Below are 13,277 nucleotides of genomic sequence, written 5' to 3' on the forward strand. Positions count from 1 at the left end.
TAATTCATACACCTATTTATTATTTTAATAAATATATTACAAATAAAGTGCAAAAATAAAAGGTATGTTATTGACGAGAAGGTAGGAGAAAAGTCCTTTTTAGGACTTCCAGGGTAACAATGGCAATGCTGTAGCCAATGAAGTTTTAACTGAGGCTCGGCTACTGCCGTTACCCAGCCATGACTAGAGCTTTTTAGCTCAATAACATCTCATTTACACAGATTTTCTTCATTCAGATGACGGGATAGAGTCAAGGACTCAATCCATCGCTCAGTTCTTTTAAGAACTTAAGGTATGTTATTATGGGCTCCTTAGTAGTCAGTCTGTTCAGTTTAAAGATGGTTGGATTGAATGAATAATGATCAGGTTGTGAATTGGAATTGTGGTCTTTTGATTGTGATTGGTGATTGAAAGATGTCTGGCTGTGATAAAGGAGGAAATAAAAATATTTAAAGGTAAGACTTCTTCGTTTTCTGACTACAGGATCTCTATTTGCTGGTACATCATCGATTTGATATACGATATTTCACATTTAGGTTCTAGGATCAGCTTTTCAAACTTTAAGTTTTGATACCTGATAAACATGGAAAAACTGATAGACGAGACAAAATTTGAGGACGTTTATCAGGAATTTATCCGCTTGGGTGAGGTGCTTAGTAGTAGGTGGCCGGGAAAAGTAAAACTCTATGACACGTTTCCCCTATAATTGTCACAGACGACAGTCTGGAAAACGTGACGGCAGTGGACATCGGACAGCGAAGTTCAGAGCCGTCACTAGATCCTGAGGATGCGTAAATATCCCAGAACAATGCCCACCATATATTGAAAACAGCTGACACAGAGGAACAATTCCAGACCGTTAAAACTAAAAAAATGAAAATTCCCGTTACTAGAGAATCACCCAACACAGTAGAAATGGAGATTGATATTAATACAAACTCAAAAGAAAGAATACCCGCAGCCATCCGAAGGGATAAAATCATTGGACATCAGCTGTTACTTCACTCCGAACTATAGAAATATCATTTACGAAAGCTACTGACACATAAGAAGGAATTCGCATCCAGCCAAACACTTCCACAGATTACAGAAAACTAACAAAATTTCTGGATAATAGCAACCTTCCCTACCACACATTTGCACTCAACAGTGAAAAGAACCTTAAAGTTGTGCTCAGAGGGATACAAGTTGATTGAAGTACAAGTAGATCTCCAAAACAAAGGCTTCAGACCTCAAAAGTCAGCCGAATGTGTAGAGCTGATAAAACCCCATATTCTCTAATATTGGTAGAGATCAGTAAAGACCAGAAACACACATACGATCTTCAGACTATTTGTGATTTAATCATAAAGACAGAATCGCTAAAACATAAACAAACAACGACGCAATGTCATCGCTGTCAAACGTTTGGCCACTCACGACGCCGCTGCAAAGCAGATTACCGATGTCTTAAATGTGGTGGCAAACACGCAACAAATGAACGCCAAAAACCCCTCACAGAACCAGCATAGTGTGCAAATTGAGGAGGCTCACACACATCGCAAACTATAGGGGCTGCGTAGCATTTCCTCAAAACCAAAAGACTCAATTCCAAACCAGCAAATCTATACAAGAACGCACATCCTTCCATCAACCACAGTCTCCACAAAAACATTTCTCCACATAGGAGAAATGCTTGCCGAACTGCGGCAAATCAACCCAACTCAAGAAGCCAAGGATATCATCTTAAGACACACTGAATCACTGCTTGTTGAAATCCTTAACGAATAAGGCTAATAGAAAACCTAAATCATTACAGATTGTCAGCTGAAACACAAACGGACTATCCAACAAAATGTAGGAACCACAGGAGTTTGCAGCAGAAACCCAAGCAGATATCATCTTTATAAATGAATCACACCTTCGTTGAAGTGACAAGGCCAGAATCAACAATTAGAGCACTTACCGTACAGACAGATCCTATGCAAGAGTAGGAGGCACCGCCATCTTTGTCAAAAGAAACATAAAGCATAATACAATAGCCGAATTCCAAACAGAACTCAGAAACCACAGGAATAGAAATACATATGGAAAACACAAGCAGTATCAGGATATTCGCAGCCTACAACCCCCCAAATAAAAGACTCCTAGATTCAGATCTGGATGAAATACTAAACGGAGGTAGAGCAGTAAACGTAGCTGGCGGCTTTAATGCGAAACATTCCAAATGGAACAACAGAAACTCAAATATCAACGGCAGATTACTGAATTCATATACCACTACAAGAAACATGACAGTAACAGGACCCACAGAACCCACACACACACACACACACTACGGAGCAACCTGCCGTCCAAATGTACTTGATATAGCAATACTATAAAACATTGCGCACAGCTATCAAATACAAGCAGTTAACGACTTAAGTTCTGATCACAACCGCATCATATTGCAACTAGGTGCCATACAAGATATAACAGAAAACGCCACCACCTTTATAAACTGGAAGCAACTATCCTCAGCTTTCCAGGATAACATTGGCCCAGTTCCAGAGGATATAAAACGTCTTATCCATGAGAAAAACAGATTAAGAAGACAATACCACAGAACAATGGATCCCATAGATAAGCAGGCAGTTAACAGAGCAACAAACCAGGTTCGGTATGCTCTAAACCAACTTTGAAATAACAAAATACATCACCTAAACAAAGAGGATCAGTCTTGTGGAGAATGATCAGATCACTTCGTTCGAAGAGTTACACACTTCCTCCAATCAATGTGAATATAGAGTCGCCTAGAATGATGAAGAAAAAGGAGAAGCATTTACAAACAGCTTAGAAAGATAATGCAGCCCCAATTATACCAATATAAATATAAATGTCATAAGACAAATCCACACACAAGTGCGAAAAATTACTCAAAACTCTTCATCCCAATCCAACAACAAACCCGTGTCACCAACAGAAATATATGAGATCATAAGAAAACTAAACAACAAAAAGGCTACGGTCCGGATGGAATAACGAACAAGGCGCTCAAACTACTCCTCTGTGAAAGGGTTATGCATCTGGTAGCCATCACTAATGCCACATGTCGGTTAAATTGTTTTCTAGACCGATAGAAGCGGGCGGATGTCTTCCTAATTCCAAAAGCTGGGAAAAATACACAATTTCTTCAGAATTATAGACCGATCAGCCTTCTATCGTGTGTAGGCAATATAGCCGAACGCGCTATACTCACACGGATTCAAGGGGCAACAGATATCAACGACGTCATACAAGATGAGCAATTCGGCTTTAGGAAATATTACTCCACAACGCTTCAAATTTACATAGTCGTTGAATACATCACACAAGGATTCCAATGGCACCAACATTCTGGCCCAGTCTTCCTGGACATAACACAAGCATTTGATAGTATATGGCATTATTGTCTAATTTGTAAACTACACCAAGTTGGAATCCCATTACCACTAGTTCTACTTATCAAATCATATCTGAATAACAGAAAATTTTAAATAAAACTCAATGGAATCAGATACGCAGAGAGGAGAGTCAAGGCTGTAGTCTCTCTGCTGGCCTCCCTACTCTTCTCCATATACATAGCAGATCTTCCCAAGTTGTCCCCATCCATCACCACTCTTTATGCCGATGACACAATTGTCATAGCCAGATCCCTTCGTCCACATCTATCCTCAAGCAAGCTACAGAGAGCAGTCCACGAATTAAAGAATTGGTACAAAAAATGGCGTATCGCAATCAACGCAGGAAAAAAAATCTGCAGTACTTTTCACCAGACGTAAACAGAACCGAACACAAGCATACAAGTGTTTGGGAAAATCATCTCTTGGCACAACTCTACCAAGTATCTAGGAGTTCATCTGGACAAGCGCTTAAATTTCAAGACACACACATAAATAGTGTCTCCACCAAAACAAGTCAGACTAGTGCACAGCCATATCCACTTTTGAATAGAAACAGCTTCCTAAACATAAACAACAAAATTCTCCTCTACAAATCAGTGATAAGACCTCAGATAACTTACGAATCACCAACTTGGGGACACGCGTCTAAACAGAACATCCACAAATAGCAAACGATCCAGAATAAATGCCTAAGAATGGCATTTAATGCCTCCTTGGTTCATCAGAAACCTGCAGTTACACCAAAAAGCCAACCTTCCAGATATTAAGACCTACATGACAGGCATTGCAGAAACATTCTTCACAATCACAGATAATCATCCAAATCAACTAATCCGACAGGCAGCGGACTATAAACCCTCAGATCGTTTCAAATATAAAAAACCGATATCCGCCATCGCAAGAGAAAGCTAATACAGCTTACAATGCTCACAATGAGCGGGTAAATTACCCTCAATAATCCCCTCATACACAAGCTGAAATCAGATGAAGGGATGAAGAGTCAAGGACTCGGTCCATCTCCCGAAGAAGTTCCAAGTTCCAAGGTATGTTATGGCTAAAAGTTATGTCTTATACTCGAAATTAATAATTTTATCTGGTCTCGTAATTAAGTGTGTATAGAAAAAAAAACGGTAATGGAGCCGGTGTATTCAAATTTGTACGCTAAAATATCCTAAATAAAAATCGTAAGTGTATCTTATCGTAAAATATGATTAGGAATAGTTTCCTTTTCATCCATACTAGGGAAGTGACTATGAGCAAAGTGGTTTCCCATTGCCTTCCTTGCCATACCATATCCTATGGCTGTATCTTGTATGTTCACGGGTCCGGTTGACCTGTTTGTGGGATGAAAAAACCCCAGGATAAACTGGAGAAAAATCCTACTGTCTATTCTTAAGGCCGGGTAACGTGGCTATGGCTGAGGAAGATCACATATGTAGCTGCTTTTAGCAATGTGTGGCCTTGCACATAAACACAAACTATTGCAATTCACAACCTTAGTTTTTACTGTCGTCTTTGTTCTCATTTTCCAAAGGGAATGAATATCACTAACATTATGAACATAGCGATAAAGTAGCCAGCCGGTTACCACCTCTCATTATTGCTGCCATGGAATGCATTTCCACTGCGTGCTACATAAGAGGCGATATTTCATAATCCTAACGAATATTATTATAAACACGGCGTGTATTCTACACAGGCGATTATGCTGATTTTCCAGATTAGTTTTATGAAAATAAATAAGCATACTGTTTATAATGTATTTTTTTTATATGTGACCCAACAAACGAAATATCGCAAGACATCAGTAGATCATTTCCGAGCATGAGTAATGATGAAAGGAAGAAAAATAGATGTGTTCTTGAATAGGTGATGAGCAGTCCTGGGAAAGATAGAGTGAAGAGCTTCCAAAACACAGAGATAGAGGGAATGAATATGGAGGAGAAGCAGTTGGTTTGATAAATGTGTAGGCGACTGGTAAATGAATGTTGAATATTAGCACGGAAATACCCGAGAAAAAGCATAAGGTAGAAACTGATGGTCTGTGAGAGAAGGAATGGATTGATTATGTGGAAGAGGAAGGAGGGGGGGAGATCAGTTAATATAACTGCCGCTTCTAGTATCAAGCAGTGCTAGTGAAGCTCTTAGTACACCACCCCAAATGTTTCTTCTTCCTCTTGTACCTTTTCCCATCTATTTGGGATCGGCCTTTTTCACATGATGCGACCTCACGCGCGCGATCCCAACCGACTTGCCTCAAAGCCTGACGTTTGGGTGATAGGTTTTTTTTTTTTTTTGTCTGTAGAAGTGTGTTCACGGGACCAGTTTGTTTGTTCTGATGAACGAAAAACCCGAGTTTCCGGGTGAAAAAAATCTCCACCTTCGTATGAGACGACTAACTCACCTTTAGTCGAAAGAGACCAGATAAAGGTTCCTCACGTCATGGACGGAAATCGACCCAGGTCTTTCCCATCTTCGTCTATGCCGACTGAGCTACTGAGGCTCTAACACCATTCCAGATGTATGAGCTGTATTTCAATGTTCGGATTTGGGATTTATGCAATGAAAGTAGTTGTATACGTATGTAAATTGTTGTGCGGAAAAGTACGCCGAGTTTTTGGGCACCTGCAGAACTTATGGCTGACATGTGTTTGTGTCAGAAAAGTCTGGTATGATAACGTTTTGATATTTGAGCATTAAATGAAATGAGAGGCTGTGACGTGAATTCTTTCTTGGGGGAAATTATACAGGATTGTGTTTTGGTAGTTGAAATTCACTAGGTTATCCTCATCCCCCATTGAAAATCGTGAGGCGATCAGAATTTAAGTCATTAGTAATGGGGACTCTTGAGGTTTCTAATGATTGGGCTCTGCAGGGGTTGTCAAATGAAAATGGGTGGTTTAGGAGAGGAGAAATAATCTACACATAGTGAGCGACTCCAGAGGAAGCTGGTGACCAAGATAGGATGGCAGTTTGCGGAACAGGCCTCTGTGAGAAACCTCAGATGTCTTAGAAATGTCGAGGAACGGCAAGTGAGTTTATCCATTTTTATAGTTTGAGTCCAGGCATAGGTGTTGATTAGCTGTGTATTGAGACTGACGGAATCCACTTTTGTTTTCACATTTGATGTCCTTAGACGCCGTATGGTCGCTCCAGTACCTAATCGGGTTTTGGGAGTGATGCCTTCTACTAGAAGTGGTAGAGTCGCAGATGCCCTTTCCACACAGAGTAAGTAAGACAATCACAAGCATCCATTCCCACAGCGGGATTCGAACTCGCAGCCTGTTTGCTGGAAAATGGATGAGCTCACGACTCGGTCAACCAGGCCCGCCGGAATCCACATTGCTGGTTATTAATTAGCTGGTGTGCCTCCAGATGGTATAGAAGTTGGCTATTATTGACCCCTATAGTTTTATTTTTTATTTTTATTTTTATTTTTTTTTAGAAAATGGAAAATCTATTACCTTTCTTTGGAATGGGCTGAATACAGAGTTGTTTTCATGCTGTAGGATAGATGCCACTCGAGTAGGAATGATTGAAGAGGCGATATAAGATATGTGTTAATTCTAATTCTAGAGAAAAAAGTTTAGCACAATAGGCGGTAAGCTATCAGGACCAAATGCGATGTTCGTGTCCAAGTTAACTAGAATTCTTCTGATTTCTTTATTGGAAAACTAGAGTTGGCATGGAGTTACAATAGTACCATCTCTTGTAATAACTTCATGCCAACTCTAGTTTTCCGCAATAAAAATGTGGAAAAAAACGTGGACGGGTAGAAGTTAATATCTTATGCCCTGGGCTAGGGAAAAGAAGTCTCAATTGCCAGTATGAACAATGCCATTACATGAGGCAATCTTGGCATTTGCTCCTTTCAAAACTGATACGCTGATTTCTATAATATTATTTATTTAGTTAGTTTGATTTTTTTACATGGACTGCTTTTGAGCTTGCTGGAGAACCAAAGTGGATGGTGGTCAGGAATGTGTATGAAGTGAGGAATGAAGGTATATACATAAATATGTAATCACTAAGTGATAAGTCTTATCACTTAGTGATGTCCTGAGAATGCCATGGACAACAGAAAATGAATACTCATAAAATTAATAAATGATTAATATATTGTAAAGTATGAAGTATATATAATTTAAATAAAAATAAATTATAGTTTTAATTTTGGAAAATTACTTTGATTTTTTAGAATATTTTTTAAAAAGTTAAATTATCTTAATATACCATATTTTAATAATAATCCCTTGTTGTTCAACTGCCAGTGATATATCATATTTATCAATAATCATGTAACTACTTAAGAATGAATTATATACGTATATTTGATTCATTCCGTGTGGTGGCCGGGATAAGAATAGCCCAATGTAGCTCATGCATGTCGTACGAGGCGACTAAAATGGGTGCCCAGGGAGGGTAATGGATGGCAATGCCGTAGCAAATGAAGTTCTAACTGAGGCTCAGCTGTTACCCTCCTGCCATGACCAGAGCTTTATATTGCTGTTACCCTCCTGCCATGACCAGCGCTTTATATAGCTCAATAACACCTTTTCCTTGCATTGTCCTCTACAGATAACGGGGAAGATGAAAAGCATTCTTGCTTTGCCCCTTTAAACCAGTCCTTATAAAGACTATATTTGATTGTATAACGGTAATTATTGATTATAGAATCCAGTGCTAACATGTTCACCCCTTTTAAACCAAATTATCTGCCTTTCAAAGGTAAAGCAACAATCATCAAAGCCATAATAATACAAGTGCCGTGACATTCAATCAACTTAACAAACATCATAGACACATAACATAAAGCTATTTACAGGCAGCTCATCGACTTCATCTGGAGTCACAGAAAACATGAGGACGAAGGACTTTTCTCCATCTTCCCCAAGGAAGGAGGGGAGATGTCCTGCCGATCTTGAAATATTCATATTTCACTAGCACTGTTCTAACCATAGGGAAAGCATTGACATCTGGGCACGAATGAAGAGCTGCTCTTTACGAATATAAAAAAACAGCTGGGGACAACCTTTTCATTGGGATTTGGCTTGAGAATCGCTTATGGCCGACTCCTGGTGAAACTAGTGAAATCATAATATCGTCCCCGAACTTGTGATTCCCCCCCCCCTTTTTTTTTTTTTTTGCTAAGTCTGCTATGCAGTTGAAACTGTAGGGCACCTCTTCTGCCATTACTCACTAGTGCAGCGTATTTGGCGAAGGTTGGCTGAAGTGCTTATTGCAGTTTTCCCCCACCGGTGAGGAAAAAAAAAAAAAAAACCTAATTTTTCTCCTCAATGTTCTAAAATATCAAATATGTAAAATACGTAAAAACATCTCACTGAGGAAGGAATCTACCGTCGAATTAGGAACTGCTTCTCCGCCTATCTCCCTCGATTTCTGGAACAGGAAAGATACCTCTTGGGCGAAGACTGGTTCCTAAGGAGATGGTGTTTGTTACCAACCATATGGCAGATTACATAGGGGAGAATTAAAGTGTGAATATATTTGTAACATCGTTGTTTTTATGACCTTTTAAACTCGGATTTTATTAGTTTTGTCATTTTAGTCTAAGTTCATTTCATTCCAATGCAGGGGGGGGGGGGTCGGAACAAACCCGGGCTGCGAAGGACCAACATCCTGAGCCCTTTTGGGGCGGGATCTCCAGGGCGGGTCTCACCAATTTGTTAACTTCTCTTTATTGTTTTTATCGTTTATTAGGTTCTATAGGTTTTTATACTTCGTCTACTGGTTTTTATAGTATTTTTAATATTTTTATCTGTTTACTCTCGTTAGACTTTTAAGGTATTTTTTCCTTTTTGGGACATTCCTTTAATGAGTGAAAAGTCAAACGACCCGACCGTTTTAGAAGTGTGCAGTGGGTCAACAGCTAAAACTGGTCAACTGAGGCCTCTTTCTCTCCTCTATTACTATTTCACCCTCTCTCTCTCTCTCTCTCTCTCTCTCTCTCTCTCTCTATATATATATATATATATATATATAATATAATATAATATATAATATTATTATATAATAATATTATTATAATATTATTAATATTATTATATTATTATTATATATTATTATATTATTATATATTATATTATGATAATAATATTATAATATAATATTATTATTATATTATAATATTAATAATAATAATAATAATAATAATAATAATAATAATAATAATATATATATATATATATATATTGTGATTATTCATTTTTACTCGGTAGAAAATATTATAAATTAGTTTAAATTACTGATACCGAGAGATAAAGAGATGACATGGTATATTTAAAACGATACTACTAGTTTACTAGTTTCGTTGAATGGATGAACCTCTTCAAGTATTACAATCAAAGAAATATACAAAAAATAACAGACTTAAAAATTACATTTTAAAGTAATGCGAGCTTGAGTTCCAAATAAAAGTTGACTACGTGCTGTCACGAGTGCGCCAGTATTGAATAGAGGCAACGTGTGTCAGAGAGATTGAAACTTAGGCTGTTGTTGATATGGGAAGAATCTAAGGTAATTTCTCTAGAATCGACAATCTCAGTTATATATATATAACTGAGAGCTTTTCAGTGGTGGATGATGAGTTACACATGAGTATTCTGATCACGACTTACCACATGAAATGAATTTTACACCGCGACCCAAAATTTTGTTTTATAACATATATAAAAATATAACATACATGAATTCATTAATATTAAATAGGGAATGGGGAAACAATGCCAAAATAATCAATAAAAAATTAGTATTTCTTTTCAATGTCACATTTCGTTCTGGTTCTGTTAGAGTCTGTAGATCGATTTGGGAACTTTTTTTTTACGAAGTGACTGCAACGTCACATTTAATTAAGCAAACCAAGAAAAGGATTCATAATTTCATCAAAGGTCACCGCGTTTAATAGTACGAAAGTAGTTCTTCCCCCCTTCTAATTAATCAGCAAGATTGCATAAAAATTAATTTTTGGTAATCAATGCGAGCTTTCGCGATCCACTGATGGGTCGCGAGCTGAACTTTGAAACACATTGCGTGATATTCAAGGCTTAGGTAGTGTTTGGGAATTTATAAGTTGTTGGCAACCAACTGTAAATAACTGGGTTGCATTCTTATAAATAGTTCATTTATCAGAATGAAGACATAAGGAAAACGTGAGTATTGGGACTATTGAAAATATAAAAATAAATAAAACAATAAATATAATTAAAAACTAAATACATGAGTGGTATAAAATTAGGAGGGAAATAATTGAAAATAAATTAATCAGGACTGTCCTGCTATTCTTTATCAGTTTTATTTTCTGTTTTCTTAGTGTCATACTTTCAGCACAATAATACAAGTCATTTTTTTTCTACTTTCTTTGGAGAGAAACGACACTAATGAAATTCCAATTTTGTACAACTCTGTTTTGTTGTCTGGTGTGAAGTACTCAACACACACACACACACACACAAGCTTATTTATCAACATGTCGCCCACCTCTTCACATCTGTTCTCTTATTGGGTTTGCTCAAAGTAATTTGGCTGCTAGCCAAGTGTTTTTTTTTTTCCTTTTTTTTAACATACACTTGTTCTTGTTATCTTAATAGCAGACAGATGTTTCAAGTCGAGAACAGCACCTTGACTGAATCGGAAAGTCCAGTTAGCGACATAACGTTAACTTCAGATCTAGTAAGTTGCTGGAAGACCACACGTCTAGAAAAAATCTATCGCGATGATGTGTGACAGACATTACATTCGTTTAATAGAGACTGGTGGACATCAGGAACATAACTAGTAGTTTGTAGAGGTAATCATAAGACGTAAGAATAACACGCCAATGGTCTACGACCACAACTGTAAAGGGAAGAAGAAGAAAAAAAAAGGTAACCTACATTACAATCAGTTTATGGCTAGTGGGTGGATGGATATTAAACCTTTTTTAAGGATATATTCACTAGATGCTAGTGAATATATCCTATAAATATATCCTATCTCCGGAATGAATCTCTCACCTTCTAGCCGAAGCAAGGTCGCCTCTTTCGACAGACAGTAGAAATTTTTTCTCCTCCAACGAGAGTTGTCCCTCAGTTCGAGGAGGAGGTACTTCTTTATCCATCTTGGGGGTGACCTTGGGGGCGTGGTTGATTAGACAGTCGCCATCGTACGGTTCACAGTCTCCGGTTTCTTCGTCCATTTAGTAGGTGGTAAATGAATGCATTCACTTCTACATGGCTCGCCGAAGCACCGTTGACCGACCTGCAAAAGAACGAAAGAGTTAATTTTCTCTCCCTCTCCTTCCTAAAATAAAGAACGACAAAAAAAAAGGAATCGAAATTTTTTTCTTTTTTTCTTTTTGGCTGATTATTTTTTTCGTATTATCTCTCTCTCTCTCTCTCTCTCTCTCTCTCTCTCTCTCTTTCTCTCTCTCTCTGTATATTATTTCTATTATCAAAAGTAGAATGTTTTTATTAATTAACTCTTTAACTACATATACAAATAAAATATTTATATATTTTGTTCATCACGCCTATTTCCATTCATGCAGTTTATACTCGGCGTCCCTTTTTCGTACAATCCTGTTATCTTTCGTTCTGCAACATTGGAAAAAGCAAAGTAATATCTTCAATACTACCAGAGATTGAGAACAGCGGATTGCAATTCAATTTTTAGTGATGCTGCTAAAACAATGTTGGTAAGGAACTGCACGAAGCAAAGAGCTTAAGGTTCTTCTCGCTACATGCAAAGAAGAGATTTCGACTTGATTCGCGAAGATATTTTTCTTTTTTCCCCCCCTCTAAAACCAAGGAAATCTGCAGCTAAATAAGAAACTCCCTGAGAAGTGCGTTAGGTTTCATACGCCCGTAGTTCTAAATAAGATGTAGTAAATAAAACTATAGAATAACACGTATGCCAGAGTAAATAACGTTTTTCTTATGTAAATATTTCGTCTTATGGATCATAAGACATAATCAGTACAACCAACGAACAACAATAGAAATTGAATTTTTTTTAAAAAAATTCAATTCAAAAAATTCTCGTGTTCATGGATTAAAAAGTACCGGGCTAAAATTAACATTACTTAAATTAAATTAAAATATAGCAGTTAAATTATTGAATACAATTGAGGATGATAATTTCCCAGACTGTTGGAATAGTGAGACAGTAGTTCCGATTAAGATTAGGTCTATGAAATAAGTCTTCAGCACTTTCTTTATATAAACGTTCATGTTTATATGTGGATCTATGAAGTAACTTGGCTTTTTGCCATTGGATCCTGTGGCTAGCATTTTCAATCCCATGCTGTGCAAGGCCAGATTTGTGATGTTCTGTATCACATAGAGAAAACGGGGGTAGTGCTGTAAATAAGAATTGAGTATTAAATGTTAACCAGACGAGACTTTTTTTTTTTTTCGCTCCTGGTTACTCGGATGTTTATGCCATGACTCCGAAAAATGGAGAGTAGAACTCTCGCTATTTTACTCACACACACACACACACACACACACACACACACACACACACACACACACACACACACACACACACACACACACACACACACACACACACACACACACACACACACACACACACACACACACACACACACACATAAATAAATAAAACACCATTTAGTGTGGGGAATAAGAGCTGACAGTAAGTCTATGTTGTACTCTCGCCGCATACAGATCATCAGTAGAAACCGTCTACAAATCATTGGTAAATATGATTTGTAGACGGTTCAAATCTCAGGTCGTTTAAAGAATTCTGCGCATGCTCCCTTTGGAAATGAAAAGACGTTATAAAATTTATTTCTTTTTATGATGTTAATAAACACGACTGTATTTTTGTATTAATTTTATGAGAGACCAG

The 13,277-nt window shown here is 37.5% G+C and overlaps 1 protein-coding gene across 1 annotated transcript in view; it reads right to left on the reverse strand.

Moving 5' to 3' along the window:
* The window catches only part of LOC150104881 (transient receptor potential-gamma protein-like), a 350,865-nt gene that overhangs the window by 139,881 nt on the left and 197,707 nt on the right, over positions 1-13,277 (reverse strand). The window contains exon 2 of the mRNA XM_090396037.1: positions 11,417-11,660. Within this exon, the coding sequence (XP_090252163.1) occupies positions 11,417-11,598 (182 nt within the window). The 5' untranslated portion in view covers positions 11,599-11,660. The remainder of the gene's footprint in view (positions 1-11,416; positions 11,661-13,277) is intronic.

Source organism: Typopeltis vanoorti, chromosome 7 (assembly GCF_054136105.1).
Source record: "Typopeltis vanoorti isolate ZY-2024b chromosome 7, IOZ_Tvanoo_1.0, whole genome shotgun sequence".
Lineage (NCBI taxonomy): Eukaryota > Metazoa > Arthropoda > Arachnida > Uropygi > Thelyphonidae > Typopeltis > Typopeltis vanoorti.